This window comes from Sciurus vulgaris, assembly GCF_902686455.1.
Source record: "Sciurus vulgaris genome assembly, chromosome: 7".
Taxonomy (NCBI): Eukaryota; Metazoa; Chordata; class Mammalia; order Rodentia; family Sciuridae; genus Sciurus; species Sciurus vulgaris.
This window is the reverse complement of record NC_136467.1, coordinates 111,753,357-111,779,860: the sequence shown is the minus strand read 5'-3', so window position 1 is coordinate 111,779,860 and position 26,504 is coordinate 111,753,357. Positions and strand designations below refer to the sequence as shown.

Here is a 26,504-nt window from a genome sequence, read left to right as displayed (position 1 = left end):
GATTTGATTCAGCAGTCGCATTTACAACCTTGTCAGGTGTACCTTCAAAGCTAGCTAATAATAGGATTTTGTCATCCTGTTGTACATGCCAAAAACAGAGCCAACTAAACATTTTCAAAAACATCAAAACGTCAGCCCCAATGAACAGGCAATATGTTGTTTCAGTGACACATCTTCCAGTATTTCGGGAACAGGAATGACTTCTTACCTTGCTCTCTTCTCCTTCAAACACAGACTGGTGAACATTGCATGCAAACAATGAGTTGGGGAGATCATTGAAGTCGGTGATGGCTTGAAAGGCTTCCTCTGCAAAACACCGAGTGACAGCCCAGTCCCTGTCTATGCAGCAGAGTAAGAAAAGTCCTCCGTCTTCAGGGAGGTACCCCTGTTGCCCCAGGCTCCTCATTCCGATGAAGTATGATTCTCCCCTCATTCCTGAGGACACAAAGATAGATGTCTGTTAAAGCTGAACAAATTCCTTAAAACTCAGTCTGCAGGTTCTGAACTGTTTTGTGCAGGGCCGGGGGAATATGATTAGGAGAGACAGGTGCTGTTGGAAGGGAAAAGACGCACATTCACATCATTCCCTTCATCTCAGAATCAGAATTTCCCATGCAGCTCTGTCTGATCAATAATCCAATCAATGCTATGGTCGAAAACCAAACAAATATAAAAGTTATATTGTTATATTGTGTGCATATATGAATATGTCAAAACAATCCCATTATTATGCATGACTATAATACACGAATAAAAAAGAAGAAAAAATAAAATAAAGCAAACAAAAATTTTAAATCTCTCCCCCAAAAAAGAGTTGGAGACCACCACTACTATTAATATTAATAATGTCCATCATGTACTGGGTTCCAGGCATTATTCTAAATGATTTACATGTATTAACAAACCTATTTATTTGTTTATTAGGTACTAGAGATTGAACTCAGGGGCACTCAACCATTGAGTCATATTTCCAGACCTATTTTTTATATTTTATTTAGAGTCAGGGTCTCACTGAGTTGCTTAGCACCTCACTTTTGCTGAGGCTGGCTTTGAACTTGCAATCCTCCTGCCTCAGCCTCCCGAGCCACTGGGATTACAGTCATGCACAACCATGCCCAGCTAACACCTATTTAATCTCCACAATCCTGTGATATTGGCACCAATATTATCCCCATTTTATAAATAGGAAAACAGAGGAACAAAGCAATGAAGTAACCCTTAAAAAGTTAATTACAAAATGGCAGAGCTAGGATTGAAACCCAAGAGATATGCCACTACAGCTCACTCTCCTATGCCATAGGAATGAAGATGATCAAAATTAGCAGAAATCTATATTTAAAGAAATAGGATGTACCTCATAATCACCCAAGTCTTGATTACATTGACTCTAATAGTTAACTGTTGGTTCACAATGAAAATACATGCACACACATGCAACACATGTATTTCCTCTTCAGCATGAGATAATTACTGCAAGTACCTGTAAGCCTCATCCAGATCTTGAAAAGTCAGTAATACCTTGGCTAATCCATTCCTTGTTGATTCCTCTCCCTCCTATCCCCATGAAGCTTTCCAATATCATTTTGCCTAACTGCATTCAATCTTTCTATCATTTCCTGAACCTTACATTCATAATTTACCCAACAACAGAGTTTTTGCTTTTGTAATACTGGGTACATAATTAAGGGGATTTGGTTTGTCCCCCACATATTTCAAGGATGGCATTTACTTTTTTCTTTCATGTTTATTTTCATGCCCATAATACTCTTCTGCCTAAAGTTCAGTAGAGACCAGACAGTAAAAACACTCCCCAATGGTTACACAGGCAGGATTGACTGACAATGATGAGATGGTTACTGAATCATCTCCATTGAGCTCAATTTTCTTCAAGCTCAGCATCACAGGGTAAAGGCAGAAAGGTGGGCACCGCTAACATCACTCAGCCTTCAAGAGGCTCAGTCAGACACAAATTCTAGCACCCTGGGCAACACATGAGTTTTTGCTTATACCTCTTCCAAATCCTGAATGCATCATGGTGATGAGGTTATTATTTTTTAATTTTTCCTAGAAAAGTTCCTACGAAAGTTTGATAAGCAGTTTCTTATGGCAATAATGAATTACATATAAAATTTCTAGTTGAGATAGGAGCCAAAATCTACATAATTTGGGGTAATAATTCTAAAATTGAATCACAGTTTTTTTGCTTTGCTTTGTTTTGTTTTTGGGGATTGAAACCAGTAGCACTTAGCCACTAAGCCACATGCCCAGCCCATACTTTTTTTAATTTTTAATTTTTATTTTGAGACAGGTCTCACTAAGTTACATACGGCCTTGCTATGTTTGAATTTGTGATCCTCCTGCCTTAGCCTCCTAAGTCACTGGGATAATAGGAATATGATGTAATCACGGTAAATTGAATGACTGTAATCATAGTAGATAAAAATATTGTTCTGTTTCACTCTTCTTGCTAAGGATTGCTTTGGCTATTCTGGATTTTTTATTTTTTCAAATGAATTTCATGATTGCTTTCTCTATGATGAATGCCGTTGGGATTTTAATTGGAATTGCATTAAATCTGTATAATGTTTTTGGTAGTCTGGCCATTTTGACAGTATTAATCCTGCCTATCCAGGAGCATGGGAGGTCTTTCCATCTTCTAAGGTCTTCTTCAGTATCTTTCTTTAATATTCTGTAATTTTCAATGTAGAGCTCTTTTACCTCTTACATTAGATTGATTCCCAAGTGTTTTATTTTATATTTTTGAAGATATTGTGAATGCAGTAGTTTTCCTAATTTCTTTGTCAGTAGATTTGTCACTAATGTATAGTAATGCATTTGATTTATGGGTGTTGGTTTTATAATCTGCTACTTTGCTGATTTCATTTATGAGTTTTATAAGTTTTCTGGGGGGATTTTTTGTTCTTCTAAGTATAGAATCATGTCATTCTGCAAATAGTGATAATTTGATAATACCAGAATTTAAACTATACTATAGAACCATAGTAACAAAAACAGCATGGTATTGGCACCAAAACAGACATGGAGATCAATGGTACAAAACAGAAGATACAGAGACAAACCCACATAAATATGGTTATCTCATACTAGACAAAGGTGCCAAAAACATTCACTGGAGAAAAGATAACCTATTCAATAAATGGTGCTGGGAAAATTGGAAATCCACATGTAACAAAATGAAACTAAACCCCTATCTCTCACCCTGCACAAAAATCAACTTAAAGTGGACTAAAGACGTAGACACCAGAACAGAAACACTGCACCTAATAGAAGAAAAAGCTGGCCCAATCTTTACCATGTGGGCGTAGAATCTACCTTCCTTAACAAGACTCCTAAAGTGCAAGAAGTAAAGTCGAGAAGCAATAAATGGGACGGATTCAAAGTAAAAAGCTTCTTCTAAGCAAAGGAAACAATTACATGAAGAGAGAGCCTACAGAATGGGGGAAAATCTTTACCACAAATATAGCATTAATCTCCAGGACATATAAAGAACTCAAAAAATTAAACATCAAAAAAAAAAAAAACAAACCCAATCAGGGAGGGGGACAAGAATGGAGGAAGGAGGGACTGTATAGAGGGAAAAGAGGGGTGGGAGGGGTGGAGGGGAAGGAAAAAATAACAGAATGAATCAAACATCATTACCCTATGTAAATGTATGATTACGCAAATGGTATGCTGTTACTCCATGTACAAACAGAAACAACATGTATCCCATTTGTTTACAATAAAAATAAATTTAAATAAAAAACCCAATCAATAAGTAGGCTAAGGAACTGAACAGACACTTCACAGAAGAAATACAATATATCAACAAATGTATGAAAAATGTTCAACATCTTTAGCAATTAGAGAAATGCAAATCAAAACTATTCTAAGATTTCATCTCAACTCAGTCAGAATGGAAATTATCAAAATACAAACAACAATAAATGTTGGTGAGGATGTGGGGAAAAAGGTACACTCATACATTGCTGGTGGGACTAAAAATTGGTGCAACCACTAAGGAAAGCCATATGGAGATTCCTCAGAAAACCTGGAATGGAACCACCATTTGACCCAGCTATCCTACTTCTTGGTTTATACCCAAAGGACTTAAAATGCAGCCACATCAATGTTTCTAGCAGTTCAATTCATAATAGCTAAATTATGGAACCAATCCAGATGCCTTTCAACACACACACACACACACACACACACACACAATGGAATATTACTCAGCTTTAAAGAACAATGAAATTATGGCAAATGGATGGAGCTGGAGAATATTATGCTAAGTGAAATAAGCCAATTCCCCAAAACTAAAAGCCAAATGTTTTCTCTGATATATGGATGCTAATTCACAATGTGGGGGCAGCTAGGGAAGAATAGAGTTACTTTAGATTAGGTAGAGGGGAATGAAGGGAAGGGAGGGGGTAAATGGGTAGGAAGGATAGTAGAATGAATCAGATATCATTATTCCATGTACATATATAACTATAGGACCAGTGGTATTCTACATCTATAACCAGACGATGAGAAATTATACTCTGTTATACATGATACATCAAAGTACATTCTACAGTCATGTATAACTAATTAAAACAAATTAAAAAAATAAAAAATACTGTTCTACATAAAATATAATAAAACTGTTCTTATATTCTAAAGTTTTTCATCCAACTAGTGCAACATTTTAAAATAATTACTTAAAATAATTACTTTCATTAAAATATATATGGTTTATTTTATAAATAATCTAAATTATATTAATAATTCCAATTAGAAGGAAAACTAATAACATTAAAATAAAGGGAATTCAACTGCTAGACATCTTCAAAACATACACATTCACTTTTATTCATTTACATAGTTCTTCATATTTTAGTGTAAATATGTCATTATTGAATATAATTAGAATATCAGCTACCTTAATAGTAAAAATAATTACCAAGAGCACCAAAACATCATTGTTTTTAATCAATAATAGATTATAGAAAAATATTTGGATAATGAAGTCATAATCAACTGGTAGCACAAACTATAGTGTCAATTTTGGTTTTATTTTTAAGTCTTTCCAATTTACTTTTAAAAAAGTTAAGTGAATCAAAGTTGTTTCCAAAGTTTTCTTACATATGTTCTGTGAATGTTTCAATTATTCTTTTTCAAAAAAGAAACTAAAATCCAATGGTGAACAAATTAAATAGGCCAAATATTAAGCCTCACTTAGGACTTATTTTAATCTATTCAAATAGCTTTAACTTCTGTTATAAGCTGTAACAATACGATTATCTTCATGAGACTTTATTTTAAGCTCATTACTTTCAGGAAAGATATGAACAGTGAATGCATTTTTGGCAAACAACCTACTCTACTTACATGGAGAAATACTTTAGCAGTCAGTTTCATCGAATGAATCCTAATTTCTCTTTCCAGTTCCCATCACTGACTCATGTCAAGTGGAGAAGTCATGTGATCATTCAGTGACTCAGTTTATCCTCATAACACAAGAACAAAACCACCTCCCTGCCTCCCTCTGCAACATAAGGGGAGGCGCAGGAATCAAGCAGTAACCAAAGTGATCAGAATCATCACTAACCATTAAATGGAAGGGTATGTAATATGAAGTACCATAAAAACACTTCATTATGATAATCTCAGAACCAGGCAATTATGCTTTTGGATCATCACCAAACATTAGGAAGCCCAAAGAAACAGAAAGAAAGGGAAACTCAGATGATGAAAAGAACTTTCTAATAAAAACATGGAAAGCCCCACATACTAAGTTAACTGGTTCATCTTTTAAAATTGATATCAAAAGTCTTACTATAGTAAGAAACCTTTGAGGCAACCATTGCCTGCCTAACATAAGAAAATGTGCATGTGTATCCTTATTTCTAATTCCGAGGCTGGTCATCCAAAAGGAAGAGCTGCCTTAAACTGGGGGTTTGAATGTTTCTCCCCATCTCCACACATTCAGCCTTCTCCAATGAAACCCCATTTCCCCTGGTTAGAGCTTTTCTTTGGTCCACATCTCAACTTCAACTGGTATTTCCTGAGAGCAAAGACTGGGCTGTCTTCCTCCTTACATCTTCAGATACATATAGAAAGTCCTCAAAATAATTAGGTTGAATGAATGAATGACATGGAAAGGAGTCGCTTTCAGGAAGTAACAGACCAGCAATTGGATTATAATGGCCAACTTAAAATATGTTATTTATTTCAAATGTATACACTAATCATGAAAATAGTCCTCTCATTTAAATGTAAAGTTTAATTTATAAAATGTAATCTTACAAATGAAAAAAAGTAAGAATCACTCAAAAGATTCATCTAGCTAAAATTTAAAAAGATCTGTGGAGCATGACAAAAATAACACTCATGCTTTTTGATTATATGAATTCATTGAAGAAAGAATTTAGTTACAGAGCACTTTTTACATGTATAGTTTTTGTTTGTTTGTTTGGTACTGGGGATTGAACCCAGAGCCACTCAACCACTTAGCCACATCTCCAGCCCATGTTTAAGTTTTTTATTTTGAGACAGGGTCTCACTAGGTTGCTTAGGGTCTAAGTGGCTGAAGTTGGCTTTGAATTTGCTATTCTCCTGCCTCAGTCTCCAGAGCTTTTTTAAATAAAATTAAGAACATGCTGTTTAGTGTCACACTTCTTTCTGACAACATTGATAAAATCCAGAGAAGTTCCCTGTCTCATTACATGTTCTTTGAAAACATTAATTTTAATAGCCGCATCACTTCCCAGTGTATAGATCTGTCATAATTTCTTTAGCCATTCTTCTGTCACTTGACATTTGAAAAGCATACATTTCCACCACCACATGGATCTGGAAAAGAAAAACCACTATCTGCTATTAAAATATAAAGCCTCCTATGGGAGAACTCAAAAGTCCCTCAGATGCAGAGAGGACACATCTTGATGATTCTCCAGGGGAATTCCTTGGGGCTAGTCCTTCCCTGTAAGTAGGGGGCCTTCTGGGTTGTGGTTTTCTTGTGGGTAGGCCTTGTCTACCTTAAGAGTCTACGTGAAGGTCTTTTGAAGTCCCTGAATAACACGCAAATACTATATGCATGAAAGCTAGTTACTAGCTTTATCTTTAGGCTCATTAAGGGCAAGCTAATAGCAGAAGAAAAGTGGCCATCATTTACTACTGTTGAGTGTGTCAGTGAGCTGGGTGTGGTGGCAACCCCTGTAATTCTGACTTCACAGGAAGCCCAGGCAGGATGGTTTCACCAATGTAGCAAGGACCTGACTCAAAACGAAAAAAAAAAAAAGTGGGGGGCTAGGAGTGTAACTGAGCGGTAGAGCACTTGCCTAACATGCACAAGGCCCTGGGTTTAATCCGCAGTACCAGAAAGAAAAAAAAAAAAAAAAAGCCTAAGGAGTTTAAAACTCCAGTGTACATCCATGAGGGTTAAACCTATGTCATTACAATAAGAATTAAGTGGCAGTACCACTTCAAGTTTTGAAATGTATCCAGTGGAGACCCCATAAAGAGGAAAAGATATCTATAAGCCAAAAAAGTAATTAAAATTAAAAAAAAAAAAAACAAGCTTGGCTCCCCAAACACCAATAATGACAAAATGAAGTTTATTTATGTTTTTTTTTACAAAAAAGTTACAAAGTTAGCAGCAATAAGAATATAAATGATTGAACTGGACTCACATTAATGAAGGACAAAGCCTGTAAAGAGGAGGATTTGCAATCATTACCTTGCTATACTAACATGAAAATAATTTTTATCCAAGATTTTAAAATATCATAATAGTATGTATTAACTAAAGGCTTAAAATTAAGAGTGTATGCTTCCTACTCTAGAGACTAGCCATTGCAATTTAAAGCTACTTGTGTAACGGAAAAGTAGCAGCCACTGAGTATCTTTGCCATCTAAATAAGTGGATGAATTCCCAATAAACTTGGCAGATAAGAGCAGTACTGATTTTCTTCACAGGAACTAATCTTTCCAAAACTCCCCGATTTCATTCCCAACCAACATTTATACAGTATAATTAAGCCCAGGGGAAAAAGCAAGACATCTGGTTCTGTTAGATTTCATTACTATCGCAAAGTTACCTAATGTGCACGAGATTCTGATTTCCAAATTGCAGAATCCTAAAAATGTTTACTTCTCTAGGAGTGGGGTCTATCTCCTGAGAATGGGGATCCATGCATTGTCCCATAGGAATTCAGCCCTAAACTAGATATAAAAGGAAGGGGTCAATCACAAAGAAGTCCATGGGAACAGCTGAGGAGCCATGAAAAGACAAAATTGTAAACACCCTTAAACTAGCTAACCTATTGAACAAAATCAGTCAATAGTGTGGTCTGTGGACTGTTTAAAAAAAAAAAACTGTCTCCTGGGAAGATGTGGGGTGCCTGTAATTTCCCTTGAGTCCCCTTAACACAGAGAGAACATCAGGACCATTTCTGGGTGCCACACAAAACAGATACACTGGAATCCTTTCAAAGGAAACTAACTATTCAGTCTGAGAGCAGGATCAAAAGTCATGTGTCTGAGAGATAATGGCCTGGCAGGAGAAAGCTTCAGGAAGCAAAGAGAAAGAAGTCTGGAATAGAATCATGGTTGCTCCAAATCCTAAAGGAGGAAACAATTTTGGGATATGGTCCTTGGAGCAGAGATGTTAAACCAGAGGGAAAGAGTTTGATGGAACAGAAGGAGTCACAGTTCTGTTAACAAGTTGGGTTGTAACAGAATACCCTGCCTCAGGTCTTGGTGAGCAATTTGTACTGGTGGTAGCCAGCCAGCCAGCTGCATATAACAGGTGACACCCATCTAGCAGGATGTCCAAGGGAGACTCCAAGGAACAGGGGAGTGTTGGCTGACAGTGCCTTAAAGTTTCCCTCTCACCCTAACATTTTTATCTTGCCATGAATGGAAGACAATACACAGGAAAAGGGATATCTGTCTACTTTAAGATGCTCCAGAGAGGAGAACTTGCAATCTTTAACAACAGCTTTCTCCAGTGTGTAAACCTTTAATTTGGATGCTCATAACTGCCTGTATGTTTATTTCCTCTTCCAGGTTACTCACACTTGAAAGCAAAAACTTTAATAGGAAAATGCTTCAAAAGGGGAAAACTTATCAAGGCATACAGAAAAGGAACTTGAGTTTGAATTTGTTTTTTTTTAGACAAAAAATATCTCTTAAAATTAAGAACAGGGATATAAACCCTTTTGCACTAAGAGTGACATAACTGAAAAGTTATGCTTCAATTCTACGCTATGGTCAGCTGGAAATGGTAAATAAAGAAATCAGTGGAAATGGTTAATGAATAGTTCTTTCTGGCTTTCAGTTCAGTTTTTATTGAAAAACAAGTAAATGGATTGTGGGAATTTTGTTAGTATGGAAGAACTTAAAGATGTCAAAGCTTGAATATTAATGATAAAAACTAGGAATGTATTTTGGTTTGGATGTGAGGTGTCCCCCCAAAGTTCACATGTGAGACAATGCAAGAAGGTTCAGAGGAGAAGTGATTGGGTTGTGAGAGTCTTAACCCAATCAGTGAATTAATCCCCTGAAAGGGATTAAGTGAGTGGTAACTGAAGAGGTAGGGTGTGGCTGGCGGTGGGAATTGGGGCGTGGCTTTGGAGTATATATTTGTATCTGGCAAGTGGAGTTTCTGCTTTCTGATCATAATGTGAGCTGCTTCCCTCTGCCAGTCTTCCACATGATGTCCTGCCTCACCTCAAGTCCTGAGGAATGGAGCCTTCTGTCTATGGATTAAGACCTCTGAAACAGTGAGCCCCTAAATAAACCTTTCCTTCCCTAAAATTGTTCTGGTCATGTCCTTTTGTCACAGCAGAGAAATAGCTGACTAAAACAGAATGTAATGTTGTTTTAATGAGTAGTAGAAATGCCCATAGCTCTTTTTAAGTGAAAGAGAAGATTAGATAATCCATTTCAAATTTTTAAATAGAAACCTAAACAAAATTTTGCAATGATTACAATTACGTTAGCTCTAAAATTAAAATGTTAAATTCTCTAATGATATGTGGCACAAAATCAGCTCATTAGAAGAAAAATTTTACCTAAGTAGTAATAATTTTACAATTAAATCATATCTACCTCAGCATTCATATTTGAACTGGCCTCATAAGGGGGTCCTTTTGAGTGCCCTTCTGATATTTTAATATCTAGATTCTCTTAGGGATAAGACAGGGCTCTTGCTCATTTTTGTTCATCTTACAGAGATTGAAGTATAATATTAGAATCAACGAGCCATGCCTGCCACCCTGAGATACAAAGGAGAGACACGATATTCTTAGGTTGTGCTCCATAGAAACCCATTACAGCTCTTTCTGAAATATAATGGAACCTATTTAATTCAGCTGCAGAATTTTCACACCTGCAGAGCTGTGTGAACCTCATGCTATTCTTGATACCATTTGGAATTGGTCTTGAAAGAATCAGGAACATGCAGTTTTCAACTAATGCTTTTCAAAGGAAATTATACATATTCCTCATTCATGGCTCCCTTCAGGACAGCTTCTGAATTCACTCATCTTCTTCAAGCTCCCACTGGACCATAATTTAATTAATTCTATTCCCCGAGGAAGCAGTACTCTATGAATTTTTATGAAGTATGTGAACAAAGCGAGTTGCTTCAGTTGTCTCCTCGTGCCTTGGATTCTGCGGTCTCAGTGGGATGGACAAACCTGCCCAAAATAATGTCTTTACGCCTGTGGGTTTTAATGCCAGTGAGGATCTACAGATCAGTGTGTTCTTCCAATGGACATGATAAAAAAGGAAAGATGACCTCAGATTTACCCAGGACCAGATGGGACAAGCAGAGAGGGCATTTGTTTTCCATTCCCAAAACCCATCAAGAAATTGTGTTTCAAACAGGTTTGCTGCAAAAGAAGAGTCAGATGGAGGAAGCACCATCTTTAATGGGGGATGTGAGGGTGAGGATGTTGTACATAAAGACGGGCAAATCTGTTTCTATCAAGAATGTCCAGCAATGAAGCCCAGATTATTAAGCAAAAGAAGCAGTACTGAAGCATTCACCCCAAATAGAAAAGGTATGGTCATTGCATTAGTCAAGGTCCCAGCAGGAAACAGATGGTATGCTTAAATTGGATGGTTTGAAAAGAGTTTAATAAAGGAACTCTTCACAAGGTGCGGGCAGGCTATAGAAGACTCACAACAGAGTGCAAAACCCTGGACAATCACCATCTCATGACCTGAAAAGGTGAGAAGAGAGTGGGACTTTCAAACCTGGTGTATCTAAAGAGGCAGAGGGTGGGTGGAAAGGACCGCTGAGAAGTTTTACAATGAGGAACAGTTAATTCTCAGTTAATACACCACAAAGAGAGTACCAGAGGAACCAATATCCCCACTTTGCTCTATTACTTTAATCTCCTTCTGGCATCTTCCACTGATCAAATCCAACTGGTAACTGCAGGAAAAGGGAGAGAGGAATGGGGAGCATTTGGGTCAGCCTCCAGGGCACAGTGTGAGGTGAAGAAATGGGAAGAGAGTCTCTCTGGGATTCAACAAGGATGTCAAATAGTCTTTATAAATGGGTAGTAGTCTAGAAATGTCATAGGTTAATTTCAATACAACTTTAAATTAAAAAAAATTAAAGCACTCATTTTTAACAGTTCCAACCAGTCCTTGTATAATATAGAAGATCCACCATCTCTGGCCAAGTTTTCTTAAGAACAAGAGAGTGCAGTGGGAGCTGAGGGACTCTGTATGACATAGACAAGTCCTACGCTACTATGGAATATGGATTCAGGAACTCCAGAACCATCCTTACTGCTTAGAAGCGCAAAAGGAAAGCCCAAAGCCTCTGGGCAGCCAAATAATTATATGCAAAATAACTTTTCACAGGAGGAAGACACTTCAAAGGTGAGCAGGAAGCAGGTAGAGGTTGCTATGGCAGCCAAACCAAGAATCATCCTGTCATCTTTTACCTGCTTTCTGTGGGGGCATGGAGTACCGGGGAGAAATGGAGTAAAAAGAAAAGAGCAGAGAGTGAGCGATGCCACAGCTTTGAGCCAAATGGACCCAAGAAGGTCTGAGTTATTCAGACCTTACAATAACTCAGACCTTACAATAAAAAAGGGAACAGCTGACCAGCAAGTTGCCTGGGGGTGGAGAGCTAGCCAGGACTCATTAGGAGGCAGGTTATACTCCCTCTGATGAGATGAGCTCATATAAAGGGCTTGAAGTGAGGAGGAAAAGAAGGAGACAGAGAAATATCTCTGAACAATATGCTGATTTCCCCTTCAAACACAGCTAAATGTCCACCTCACTTTCACATTAAAATTCTTCCCTAACTCTCCAGGATCCATCAAATTAAATGAAAACAGCTCTTTAGCCCAGCAAACCAGGACATCCACAGGATGACATTCTTGCCATCTAGACTTATCTACTGCCTCATCCGTGCTGAGAAAAGAATCACAGGGCTCAGCCACAAGTTCCAGCTGTCAATAATGATTCAGTAGCGGCAAACAATGACTGAGGGTTTGCTTTGTTTTCAGGGCTTCATCTGCATCAGACTGACAGATAGCTGTGCAGCCTTGACCTCCTCCCTCAAGCTTTCCTCAAGTCCAAACCTTTCTCCTGCTCTATCCCACTTACCCATGTGCCACTAGGGCATCACCGCCTGCTGAGCCCCTGCCTGCATTTGATGAGAGTACCCCTCATGGTTCACCCTGTCCTGTGCTTATGCCTCTCAGGACACTCTTATTCTAATCCTTTCTCCCAGTGTTGAGGATGGGAGCTGGGTCGGACCCATGTGTACAATCCCGGTAGCTACAAAATAGGACTTTGTTCTTGAAATGTAATCTCTTTCCTTTCTTGAGTTTGGTGGAATTTACGGAGTTCCAAATTGAACTCTCAACTCTCAAACTGATAAGCTCCACGGTCTTGGGTAAGTTTCACCTCTGTGTTCACTTTCCTCACCAGGCAGCCTGTTGATCAGCTCTTCCTTTTTTTTTTATTGTAAGGTCTGAGTAACTCAGACCTTCTTGGGTCCATTTGGAAGTATGGATAGAAGAAATACATGCCTTATAGGACTGCTTTGAGGAGTTAATGGTTAATTCATGTAAAGCACTGAGAGCAATGACTGGGACATTCCACACTTGCTCAGTGAGTGTTAGTATTGCTATTGACCATCATAATTCTCAACAGAGAACTCTGGAACTCACATGATACAGGAGCTCTTCCTCCCTTTCCTAGAGTTATGGTAGAGTGAGTAGAATGTAGTGGTAACATGCTGACTCTGGAGTTGGTCTGTCTGGTCTGAATCCTGGCATTGCCACTTTCTAGATGTGTGAACTCAGGCATGTTTCTGAATATTTCTGGGCACTGTATAAATGTAGAACCATAATGGTGCTGTCCTCATGAGGTCGTTATATGGATTAAATGTTATATACCTTAGTATTCTTCTCCCTCATGCCTCCCAAAAATCTCAAAAATTTTAAGATCTATGTTTTAAGCTCTTTAAAAGGAAACTGTGTTCCATGGTGAGAAATGTGAGAGCTTTGAAGTCACCCAGACCCAAATTCAAATTCCTGTTCCCTATCCATTATTATCTGTCAGTCAGAAGAAGATGGATAGGTAGTTGCAGCTAAACATGGACTTTAGCTCTGAATTCTCCTTTGACAATTTTAGTTTGTGGTTTTGGTCAAATTAGCTTTACTCACTTAGCCTCAGTTTCCACAGCTATAAATTGGTATCTCTGAGAGATACAAATGAGATAATCCTGGTAAAGAATTTAGTTCAGAGCCCATCAGCAATAATCACTCGTGAACTTTTATTATAGTTTACTATAATTACTTGGGCATTTGTCAAATTTTCATTGCTGCGACAAAATACCTGAGATATGCAACTTACAAAGAGGTAAGATTTATTTTAGCTCATGGTTTCAGAGGTTTGGGGCCATGGTTGCATGGCCCTGTCACTTTGGGCATGTGGCAAAACCACACATCATGGCAGAAAGTCTGTGGAAGAAGAAAGTCACACACTTCTTGTGGCCAGGAAGCAGAGAGAGAAGAAGATGCTAGGGTTCCAATATGCCCCTCAAGGGCAGGCCTCCAGTGACTGTCCACTAGGCCACCACCTCCCAACAGTGGCACAAGCTGGTAACCAACCTTCAACACATAGCCTTTGGGGGACATTTGAGATTCAAACTGTGACAATCTGCTTGCACATGTTCATCTGACAGCTGAACTTTACTTATCTGCTCTCTGGTAAACGTTTTACTTTCCAAAAAGGCATATTTTGTTAGGCCCAGGACTTGACATTACTGTAGGCCACAAAGAAGGATAACTGTTCTGAATGCTTGGGTTTTATTCCCCAAAAGTGGCCTAAGATACTTAGCTTTAGGGAGCCAGGTTCCCTGCTTCAGGCTTACAGATTTTCTCACCACCACTCTTTCCTTTCAGCATGACTTTCCAACTTAGGTAAAAATGCAATCAGTGCTTAACCAGAGGCTCCAGTGCACTTTGGAGTAAGGGTTCCACTCCACCACAGCCCCACCAACCAGCAAAGCCTGCTCCACCCTGAGAGGGTCACCCAGTTTCTCTTTTCTGCCCTCCTCTCTGTACATGAGTTGTTATTTACAACATTTGGCAAAGTGAAACCATTTATTGATGTTTTTAGATCTTCTCCCATATGTTGAGCATTCTTGCTCCTTCCTGTAATGTTTGGCACCCTGCATGGTTTCTGATCCACAGAGCTGGCAAGACAAATGGAGTGTATCACAAGTGGACTCTCCCCAGAGTGATCCTGTGAACTCTCTTTCCCAGATCATGGATACTTGCTCATCTTTGATTACCACCTTTTTTCTTTTTTTTTTTTTTTTGGTACTGAGGATCGAATCCAGGTATGGTCTACTGGTCAACCACTGAGACAGACTCTCACTAAGTTGCCCAGGATGGCCTCAGACTTGCAATCCTCCTGCCTTAGCCTCCTGAGTCCCTGGCTGTCCACCACTGTACCAGCTGATTACCACTTTCTCAAACGACTTATTTCCTGAGTCAAGGTTTATCATTGCCTCCAGGTGTCAAATCCAGAAGCTTGAGCATCCTCATCCTCTCTTCCTTAATTTTCCCTGCCTGCATACTTCACTATTGGTCTGAAACAAGGCTCTGCCCCAACCCCTGCAGATCACTTTTTCTATCACACCACACACTCTCAAGTCTACAATCCTAAAATCCTTCAGGTTTCTACAGAAATGAATGCTGACTGAACATCGGCATTGCAAACCAGAGCACATCTGCTCCCATCTCAACAGAGCTCTCTACCCTTCCTTTTCAATCAAGGGCCCCAACTGAATGACTGACATAGCCAGGCAACTGCATAAAATAACTTACAGTTTTCCCTCTCTATTGTTAGCAATGCACAGTTCAAGATGATCCATCATTAGTCCCCCACTTCTAGTGCCATGTGTTATTTACAAGAAAAAGCTGACCCAGATTCTAGCCTAGAAATAAACAAACCAGAACTTTGTGAAAGTCCCTTCTGGTCTGCTGCAATCAGGACCAGTTTATCACATTTTCCACCTCCTCCAGTGACTGATGAGCAGCCAGAACTCATGGAGGATGGGACCTGTCTTGCCCGTAGGTCTGGGGTAGATCTAAAGGGTTTTAGGGAGAGACTGAGCCCATGAAGGAAATATGTTGGAAAAGTCATGGGGGTTTAGTCACTAACCCACCTTTTGAGATTGGTTAACTTAAATTGGTTAACCTGTCCTCTGCAATTGAATTACACCTAAGACCACACTAGAAATGAGGTGGGAAGAGGATGCACATTGTCCTCTTGTCCCAAGGAACAGTGCTGTGGCTTGAACATATCCCCTCCAGTATTCAGTTGTTAGAAGTTAATGGCCAACATGATGGTATTAAAAACTGAGGCCTTTAAGAGGTAACTAGGCCATAAGGGCTCTTCCCTCATGAATGGGATTAAGACCACCACAAAAGGGACTTCACACAGCTTGAGGCTTGGTTGCCTTTCCACCTCTGCTGTGAGGACACAGCATTCCTCTACTCTGGAGGGTACAGGAACAAGGCACCATCTTGGAAGCCAAGAGTAGCCCTTGCTAGACAACTGACCCTACCTGTCCCTTGATCTTGGAATTCCCAGTCTCCTGGATGTAAGAAAATAAATATATGTACTTTATAAATTACCAGTGTCAGATATTTTGTTATACCAGCACACATGGATTAAGACAACTTGTTACCACCATGATGGACATCATGATAATCAAGACAGTGACTTTACTTTGACAGCCTATAGATTCCTGAAAAAAATACAAATGGAACAGTAGGCGATGCTTGCCCAACATTGGAGGAGAGAACTAGAGCCTCTTCACCTTCCTGCTCTTCTACCCAGTCCTAGAACCATCCCATGTATTTAAATAGAAAACAGTCAAGAAACATGAGATTCCTTATTAAGTTGTCAGATTTTTTTTTTTTTACTGTAAACAAATGGGATACATGTTGTTTCTCTGTACATGGAGTCAAGGCATACCATTTGTGTAATCATAAATTTACATAGGGTAATGTTTGATTCATTGTTATTTTTTTTCCTTCCCCCCCACCCCTCCCACCCCTCTTTTCCCTCTATACAGTCCTTCCTTCCTCCATTCTTGCCACCCTCCTTAACCCTAACCCTAAACCTAACCCTAACCCTAACGCTAACCCCTCCCACCCCCCCATTATATGTCCTCATCTGCTTATCAGCGAGATCATTCGTCCTTTGGTTTTTTGAGATTGGCTTATCTCACTTAGCCTGATAGTCTCCAATTTCATCCATTTGCCTGCAAATGCCATAATTTTATCATTCTTTATGGCAGAGTAATATTCCATTGTATATATATGCCACAGTTTCTTTATCCAGTCATCAATTGAAGGACATCTAGGTTGGTTCCACAATCTGGCTATGGTGAATTGAGCAGCAATGAACATTGATGTGGCTGTATCTCTGTAGTATGCTGATTTTAAGTCCTTTGGGTATAGGCCAAGGAGTGGGATAGCTGGGTCAAATGGTGGTTCCATTCCAAGCTTTCTGAGGAATCTCCATACTGCTTTCCAGAGTGGCTGCACTAATTTGCAACCCCACCAGCAATGTATGGGTGTAAGTTTTCAGATTTTTGTTTGCCACTGAATCCTAAAACCTAGCTCGGTGTCAGGACTGGGGCAGTCTAAAAGATGAGACACATATACTTTAGGTTTGCTGGTCTCTTCAATGGACTATTGCTCTTCGTCTCTTTATATAGCTACCTAATAATTCTACATTTCCAATGACAGTGCCTGACACATAACAAATACTGGAAAATGTGAGTTTTGTGAATTTAAAACCAGCCTCAGCAACTTAGTGAGGCTCTAAGCAACTTGGCAAGAACTTATCTCAAAATAAAATATAAAAACAGTGATTAAGTACCCCTGGGTTCCATTCCTGGTAAAGGAGAAAAAGAAGGAGAAAGAGGAGGAGGAGGAGGAGGAGGAGGAGGAGGAGAAGAAAGAGAAGAAGGAGGAAAGAAAATTTGCTATCTACTCTCTCTCTACCAGTTTACTTTCTCATTTTGTTATATTTCTTAAAATTTTTTTCCATTATTTTCATTCTTCTAAATAGAACTATTATCTTTTCACTCATATCCTTATCTTAAATACTAACTATCAAACACTTCAAAGTGTCATAATGATATTGGTCTTTAAAAAGATGACTTGGAAAGTACATCACATGAGAAAAAAGGAAAGGAAGTCTTATTGACCACATGGTCTTTCCTTGGCCTGGATGAGGGGAACGTAAAGTCTGCCATGGGTGAAACCCCATTTGCAATGCTCAGTCACTTCCCTCCTGGTGAACTCTCCTTTCTTCAGTCACCTCATTCACCGCTTCACCAGAAGGCACGGGTACTTTTTAGATACTGCCTGTGTACGGTGGCTGTAGGATAGGGCATGTGGTATTTTTTTATGTTTCCTGGAGGGGTGGTCAGGAATGTGTCTCTGAGCCATAAGAGAGTGATAATGCCAAGGAATGAGCTCAGACTGAAGTCACAAAGCCAGGATATGCAGAGCAATACAGGTTGTAGAGAGGACTTGGGTTTAACTTGGAGATGGGAAGACACTGGAGGATTCTGAGCAGAGACATTTCATGAACTGATTTATACTTTGAAATAATTGGTACTATTTGGAGAACAGACCAGTGGAACAAGGATGGGAGTAGGGGGTCCTGTCAGGAAACTACTTCTGTAATCCAGACTGGAGATGATGGTGATTCTGATCACTGTAGTAACAGTGAAAATAATGAGGAGCAGTAGGAGTCCGGGTATTCTTAATGTACTGAGAGTATTTGTTGACGGTTGACGGTTTGAATATGGAAGGGGAGACAATTAAAGGGTTATGCCAGGGTTCTGACCTGAGTAACTAGAAACTGAAAGCTGCCATTAACTACCGTGGAGAAGCCTGTGGGCTCAAACCAGAAGTTCAGTTTAAGGGAGAAGTTGAAGACTTCTAGCATCATCTATGTGATGAGCTGCTGGTCTCTGTCCAGCATTCAAGGAACAAAGAGCAGGACATCATAGATGATACTCAAAGCCATGCGACCACATGAGTGAGTTTAGTGAGAGAAAAGTTCCAAGGTCTAAGTCCTGGAACATACCAGCATTTTAGAGGAATGATAACGGTCCCATCTCAAGGTGGGGTGTTTTAATGATTCGATGATACAGTATGTGTAAAGCATTTGAAGTACCATTGAGAACCTCCTTTGACACTCAACTTCAACTAGTCTCAAACACACACACACACACACACACACACACACACACACACACACACACACACACACACACACACCTCTTAACACCTGCTCATCTCTACCTCCGCTAGAGCGCCTAACCCCAGGACCCAGAGCCCTGGACCTGATAGAATTCTTCTTTGCATTACTCAGTAAAGATGGGGTAGGGAAAAGGAAGCCTGTTCTCACCATAAAGAACACAGAGAGAACGGGGCATGGTGGCACATGCCTGTACTCCCAGTGGCTTGGGAGGCTGAGGCAGGAGGATCCCAAGGTTAAAGCTAGCCTCAGCAACTTAGCAAGGCCCTAAGCAACTTAGCAAGACCCTGTCTCAAAATTAAAAAAAAAAAAAAAATTTGAAACAGGGGTAGGGATGTTGTTCAGTGGTTAGGGACCCCTAGGTCCAATTCCTGGTACAAAAAAGAGAGAGACTGAGAGAAAGAGAAAAGAACACACAGAGAGAAACTACTGTGCTTGTATTACAACCTGGAATTAATAATATAGTAATGTAATGTAGCTTTAAATTTCTCAAACCAGGAATCCAGTACTTTACATCAAGTACATCATATACATGTAATATACTGGGCTTTGGGGTGATCCTGAGATGCGGACATAATTTATGATGTTTCTCTAGGAAAAGACATTCCAAATTCCAAACAACGTAATGGGAAACCCACATTTAAAATACTGCAGATTGTCTCCCTGACATCCCCCTGTTTCTCTCTCTCTCTCACACACACACCTCTGTGTAGCTCAACATCCAGCATATAGTAGTCACTCAATAAATGTGTTGGAACTGAATTGTTTAAATAACCTTCTGGGGTATTTCTTCCCTCTCCTAACTCTTTTAAATGACAATGTCTAATATATAGATCACCAATAAAATCTTAGACTTAAAATGGATTGGGGTCTTCCATCATCACCATGACCAAGGGTGAATCACAACCCTATATAAAACACATCAGTAGCAGTGCTAGTACAGTATGCATTGTCAGTTTTTGTCTTCAATAGTATTTTCACAGATGAAGTCACAAGTTGCCTAAAACTTTGGCAATTTTTTAAAAAAACCGATAATTGTCAAATAAGTCACTAACATTTTTATGGCAGATAATGATAGACTGCTGGTATCTATTCAATTTCAAACAATTTATTGTAAATATCCATGTATACTAAGCCACTTTCTTCTACATAATTCTTTAAGGACATTCTTTACATAATCCCTCATGGAAGGAATGTGATGATTTTATAAAACAGGTGTAATAATTTTTTAGTATTACCTATAATCTCATATATTCTTCCTCTAAAATGATGCATTGAGCATCAGCTGTATCTGCATACATTACCATGATGCCTTTTAGGTGATTCAGAAGGACCCATTCCTGAGTGGGCAGTAGAGGAGAGGCACCATGACTCTGCAGGGACATAGGTTGGAGGTGGACATCAGAAGAAGGGAGGGACAAGCTGTGCTCTGGGGATTCAGCAGAGAAAGGGATCACTCAAGGGTAAATCTGGAAACGATTCAGGGGCAAGCAGAACTGGAGACTAGATAGGAAAGCAGCAGAGCTATACAGTGAAGGTGGCAGGTAGGGAGCAGAACATTCCAGGCTGAGAGAAAATTCTGAGCAATACATGGAGGAGTGAGGGCTTGGAGCAAACCAGGAAAATGACAGGAGTCTAAACTGACACATGGAAGAGAGGGAGGGCGAAACCATGCTGTCACATAGCTTTCATAGACATAAAGTCTGCTCCTGTCTCCCAAGGGAATGGGCCAGGGTGAGGAATACTGTTGAAGCAGCAGAGTGCTATCATAAGAAGTTGGATTTAGGGGCTGGGGTTGTGGCTCAGTGGTAGAACACTTGCTTAGCATGTATGAGGTACTGGATTCAATCCTTAGCACCATGTAAAAATAAATTTTTAAAAAGTTATAAAAAAAGAAATTGGATTTAACAAAACTCTCCAACAGTGTGGTTAACAGTTGAAGAGGGGCACATGCTGTAAGGCCACCTATGCAGCCATGGACAGAGTTCCACCAGAAGTAAGCAACAGGTAGGCACAGAATGGAGAAGAATCAGGAAAAGTCTTCCTTGCAGAAGCACAGTTTCAGGAAGGGAGGAATCCACTGCACATCTATTGAACACATATTACTTTCACACCACTATAAATTCAAAAAATCCTAAATCAAATCATCCTCAATTACAGGTGTCTATATCCAAAAACTCCTCAGGGATCCTACCCAGCATCAGTGTCAGTTATGTGGAATAATCTCAAACCTTCTGCCTTAGAGCTCAGAGCAGCTCCTGTCTTTAGCACCACCCTCCACTGTACCTAATACCATTATCCTCCAGCAGTTCAGGCCTACGTCTTTCTCTTACCTGTGCTTCAGTCCATGTCCTAACAGGAAGGACCCCCTTTAATCTTGAAATGAATATGGTCCCAGCCCACCTTTGATCTCTAGCACCTACGCACTTCCCAACCATCACAATCAAACTAGGTTGAAGGTGAGGTCTTTCTGCATGTGGCCAACCACTCTCTCAGGTATCCATGACTCTTGGTTAAAGAGAAAAATCCTACACTGCATATTGCCTTCCGTTACATCTATAGCAGAAGCCCAGGGTAAGCATGGGAAGCACATCATGGAAGAATCTTTGCTGATTTCAAGAGATGGCCAACTGTGTAAGTTTCTGGTAGTTGAAAGACATGATCTGGGACAGATGACCAGTTTTTTCTTTTTTCTTTTTTGGTACCAGGAATTGAACTCAGGGAGCTTTACCACTGAGCCACATCCCCAGCTCCCCCACTTCTAAAAAATTTATTTAGAGACAGGGTCTCACTGAGTTGCCTAGGGCTGGCTTTGACCTCGTGATCCTCCGGCCTCAGCCTCCCGAGTCACTGTGATTACGGGAGGTGCCACTATGCCTGGTCCTGACCAGTTTCTTGACAATACAGAGCAGTGGTTTTATTTTAAACTTGAGGGAGGCAATGTGTGGTTATGTCCACTGCCGAGGGGACCAAGGGGAGGGATGTGCTTCTTATGGACAGGGGAAGCCAGCAGGTCACAGGGAGAGAAGCCAGTCCTTCCTGACTTCTCCAGTGTGGATCCACTTGAAGGGAAACAGAGGTTGATTGACAAGGCTCTACTTCTCTCCAACTGATTGTAATTCTGACATTCTTTAGTCATTTCAACTTCAAACTGATTTCACTCTAACCTCTCCCTCTGCTCAGGGTAGTTTCTGTAATTTCATGAAAGCAGAGAAGTTGCATTGCCAGAATCTCCAGCATCTCCTGGCGGTTATTGCTTTTACTCTTATGGAAAGCAGTTTGGCTTCTTGACTCTGTGATGGAATTCTGGGAATTGGGAGTTATGTTTACTCATTTAACAAATAATTATCAAGGGTCCACCATGTATTTGATGAACAAAAATAGAGCAAAGTGAACAGCCATGGTTCCTGCCCTCATAGCTTTAAGAGATGCGGGTTTCATGAAATCACCCAGAATGCCTCTTCTTTCTCTTTTCTTGTGCTCATCTGACAAGTGTTCTGGTCCTTTTTAAAATCTGAAGCCAAAAATGATGGGCTAAGTGACACTGCTGAAAACGGGGAGCAGATAATAGAAAAAGCACTGGTAGGCGATTCTGAAAACAATAATGTCTTTCATCTGTAGTCACCGAAGCAGTTCTGCCATCTGACCCTCCACACAACCTCATAAGACCACAGGCTGTCATTACAGTTCATTAAAACTGAGGCTCTGTTTCTCAGGGTCTCACAGATAAAATAGCAGGATCAGGACTAGAATAAAGATCCTCTGAATCTTCATTGTTTCCTCTCCCCAGTTGAAAATACTGAGAAATAAAGAACACCAGTATTTTTTCAGTAAACAAGCATGAAGTAAAACAAACAAAAAAATCCATAAAGCTGTGAAACATTATTTTGATAATTACATAGAAAATAACAGTTAATTGAAATGCTATCAACAGTCACCTAATCTATCCAAAACTTGCATTAGGACTTCACAATAGCTTGTTATGCTCCAGGGGCTCAGCCACGGAGGACTGGGAGGTGAATCATGAACTACGGTGCCGGCCCTCATAGATGGGAGTTTGAATGTGTCAGTTCTGTGTATCAAGCTGTGAGGTTGTGATACAATAGGAAATATATACTTCGGTCTTGTCCAAGTTTCCTGGCTCTCTGCTCCTGAAATTCTGTTAATTTCCTAATTGGAGCAATAAGAGCCATAGGAGTATCTTTCGTTAAAATATTTGGTCTTTTGTCCTACTTCTTAAAACAGCTTGGGACAAGTGTAGTGGGATAAATAAGAGTACCTTCTGTTATTCACAGCAAGCCCCCTCTCAGCCACACCTGGGTTTGCAGTAGAGAGAGGACTTCTTAAAAGTCCCTAGATTACTGCAGGCTGGGTCTTATTGCCAGAGTAAACAACCTGTGATTGGAAGGTTGGAACTTTCAGACCCACCCTGACCTTCAGGGAGGAGAGGGAAGAATTGATCCCTCATTGGTGATTATATAATCAAATATACCTGAATGATGAATCCAAAAAATAAAAATTAAAAAAAAAAAAAACTGAAAGGACAGGGTTTAGAGGGTTTATAGCCCTATTACATGGCTAAACACATCTACATCCATGGACCGGGAGGTGAAAGTCCTCAACTCCAGAGGGGCAGAAGCTCCTCAGCTCAGGATCCTTTTGCACCGCACCTATGCATCTCTTCATCTGCTGCATTTTCATCCTTTAAAATATCCTTTGTAATTAGTTGGCAATAGTAAGCAAGCAGTTTCCCTGAGTTTCATGACCTGCTCTAGCAAATGATTAAAACCAAGAAGGGGGTTATAGGAACCTTCCAATTTATAGCTGGTCAGTTAGAAGTTCTGGAAGAATGGACTTGCTATTGGCATCTGAAGGAACTGGAAACTGAAACTTGGGATCTTTTTTTATATGATGCTTTTGAACCAGGGCCTCACGCATGCTAGGCAAGGGCTCTACCACTGAGCTACAACCCCAGTCCAACATGTGGCATCTCACTAGCTCAGACAGTGTCAGGATTAATTAAATTATAGGACATGCAACTGGTGTTGGAGAAATGCTTGGTGTTGGTGGAACCACCACATATTTGGCCACAGCAGTGTCCTGTGCTGAGTATGAGAGTAGAAAAAAGTGGCTTGCTTTTTCCTGTGTATATTCATGAACCTTCACCTGCCCAGAATAGGTGCTTGAAACTCAGGAGGTGACTCAGTGACCACTGCAAACATGTGTTTAGAAAGGCATGAAAGTATTATACAGAATACAAGTAACAAGAAATGTTGGTGAGGGTGTGGGGGAAAAGGTACACTCATACACTGCTGGGGCTACAAATTGGTGCAGTCACTCTGGAAAGTAGTATGGAGATTTATCAGAAAGCTTGGAATGCAAACACCATTTGACCCAATCATCCCAGTCCTCAGTATAAAAATCAGCATACTACAGTGATGCAGCCACATATCAATGTTTAGAACAGCTCAAATCACGATAGCCTACCTATGGAACCAACCTAGGTGCCCTTCAACAGATGAATGGTTAAAGAAAATGTGGTCTACATACACAGTGGAGTATTACTCAGCCACAAAGAAGAATTAAATTATAGCATTTGCCAGCAAATGTATGGAACTGGAAAATATCATACTAAGTGATATAAGCCAGTCCCCAAAATCCAAAGCCTGAATGTTCTCTGTGATATGTGGATGCTAACACACAATAAAGGGGTGGCGGTGGGAAAAGAAGTTCATTGGATTAGACAAAGGGGAATGGAGGGGGAATACAAAAGACAAGAATGGATTGGACATAACTTTTCAGTGTTCATATATGAATATACAACCAGTGTAACTCCACATCACATACAACCACAAGAATGGGATACTAATTAGAGTAAGTTATATTCCATGCATGTCTAATATGCCAAAATGCAGTCTAGTGTCATGTATATCTAAACCAGAACAAAAATTTTTTTTAAAAAAGGAATAAGGCAAAAGCCACTTTAACCACAGCAATGTGCTCAGCAGCGACTCTACTTTCACAGAACCCTTCCCTTCTCCGTCTCTGGTACTCAAGTATACATGAAATCTCCTGCTTCCTAATAGCTTACTTCCCCGGCATAAAAAGTCAATAACAAGAAAGCAAAAGCAAAAAGTATGAGTTGATCCCTTTTTAGGAAAAAATTCTTGATGACCTCTTCAAGGATCAATTTATAAAAATATAAAATTGAGACTGTAACATTTTTGTGTAACACATATTTAAAATTAGCACCAAACTGTGTTACGATCATAGATGCCAAGCACTGCTGCCTGGTATTAAATTCCAGCTGTGCCACTTATCACATGAGTGACCCTGGGCAAGTTATTTGACCTCTTTGTGCCTCAGTTGTGCATCTGTCAAAAGTAGATGGAGACATTGGGAGGCTCAAATATCATGTTACGGGTAAAAGGCTTAAAACAACACTTAGCCTGAAGTCAGAGAAAGTAAGTGCTACCTATTAATATGAATATTATCTACTGAACAGAAATTTCTCAGACAAGACACTCAGAACCGTAACAAAGTATAAAAATAAGATAAGGTTAACAATTCCTACACAAAGAGTGCTATCTTTTCTCCCGATGGTCAGCTGAAGACAGGACTGGAACGCAGGCTCCATTCACCTTGCCATTCTCAGGAGAAGTGCCCTTGTGGAAGGTACCACAGCTGAAAATAACTTCAGAGAGAGGAGTTGCCCAGCTCCTACCATAAAATGGCTAACACTAAGCATGTGGAAATGTTTGATGAGCTTGTGGTTTGGACTTTTGCTAAGGATGCCCTAAAAAGCTACTGGATACATCTATCATTAAAAAGGACAAAAGTAAGAATTCCCACAGGCCTTTCCCAAGGACAGACCTAGATGCAAAGATGAACATTGAAAAATAACCATAATAACCACCAGTGGTCATTTGCAGGAATCTGGAGCTCTAAGGATCCTATAATGATCTATTGCAAAAGCCAGACTATACAAAGGAAGAAAGAGCTGACAGAATCTCTCAAGGATGGAAACTAGGACACTGAGGCCAAAGGATGCTAAGGGAAGGCTCTGTCTCTCAGGGGAAATCGCGGCCAACCCAGCACTGATGCCCAGCTTTTCAGTTCCCCCACTCTGCACACCCTGTGGTAGTCTCTCTGCCCATGCAGCTTTGGGAGAGTAATAATAAAAATAATAATACTTATTGTACTCCTTTAGTGCCAGACTGTCCACATTTTATTGAAATAGGGAAGCTTTTATTCATATTTTAAATAAGGATAGTGAGTTATACACAGAAAAATGGTCCCTCCTTCACAGGATGGTCCTAGGCAATGCAAGGTTGGCACTGCCCTGAAACCAAGTTTTCCTTAGCAGCTTCCTACCCCTCTGCTCTCAATCCCACGGCATGCCCACGTGCCATAAAATCAGCTTTTTCTCCCCCTCCATCAGCACTCACTATCTTCTGGTGCAGCGATCCAAGGTCTTTCTAGAATCAGTCATGAGCAATAGCAAAGAGCTGAGGACAAATACATGTCAGATACTAGCCCCTCTCCAGGTGTCTGCATGTACAGAGGCTTCCCCTTTCTTGACTCAGAAGAGTAACGAATGCAGTCATTTCAGATAGACTCAGACTGTTTAAACCAGAAGCCTTTTAAACCCCAACATGTGGTCATTATCTTCTCCATTTAGG

At 39.9% G+C, this 26,504-nt stretch overlaps 1 protein-coding gene across 1 annotated transcript in view; it reads right to left on the bottom strand.

Moving 5' to 3' along the window:
- Positions 1 to 26,504, bottom strand: part of RCAN2 (regulator of calcineurin 2) — a 261,424-nt gene that overhangs the window by 215,339 nt on the left and 19,581 nt on the right. The window contains exon 2 of the mRNA XM_079147180.1: positions 209 to 435. Coding sequence (XP_079003306.1) covers positions 209 to 433 — 225 coding nt within the window. The 5' untranslated portion in view covers positions 434 to 435. The remainder of the gene's footprint in view (positions 1 to 208; positions 436 to 26,504) is intronic.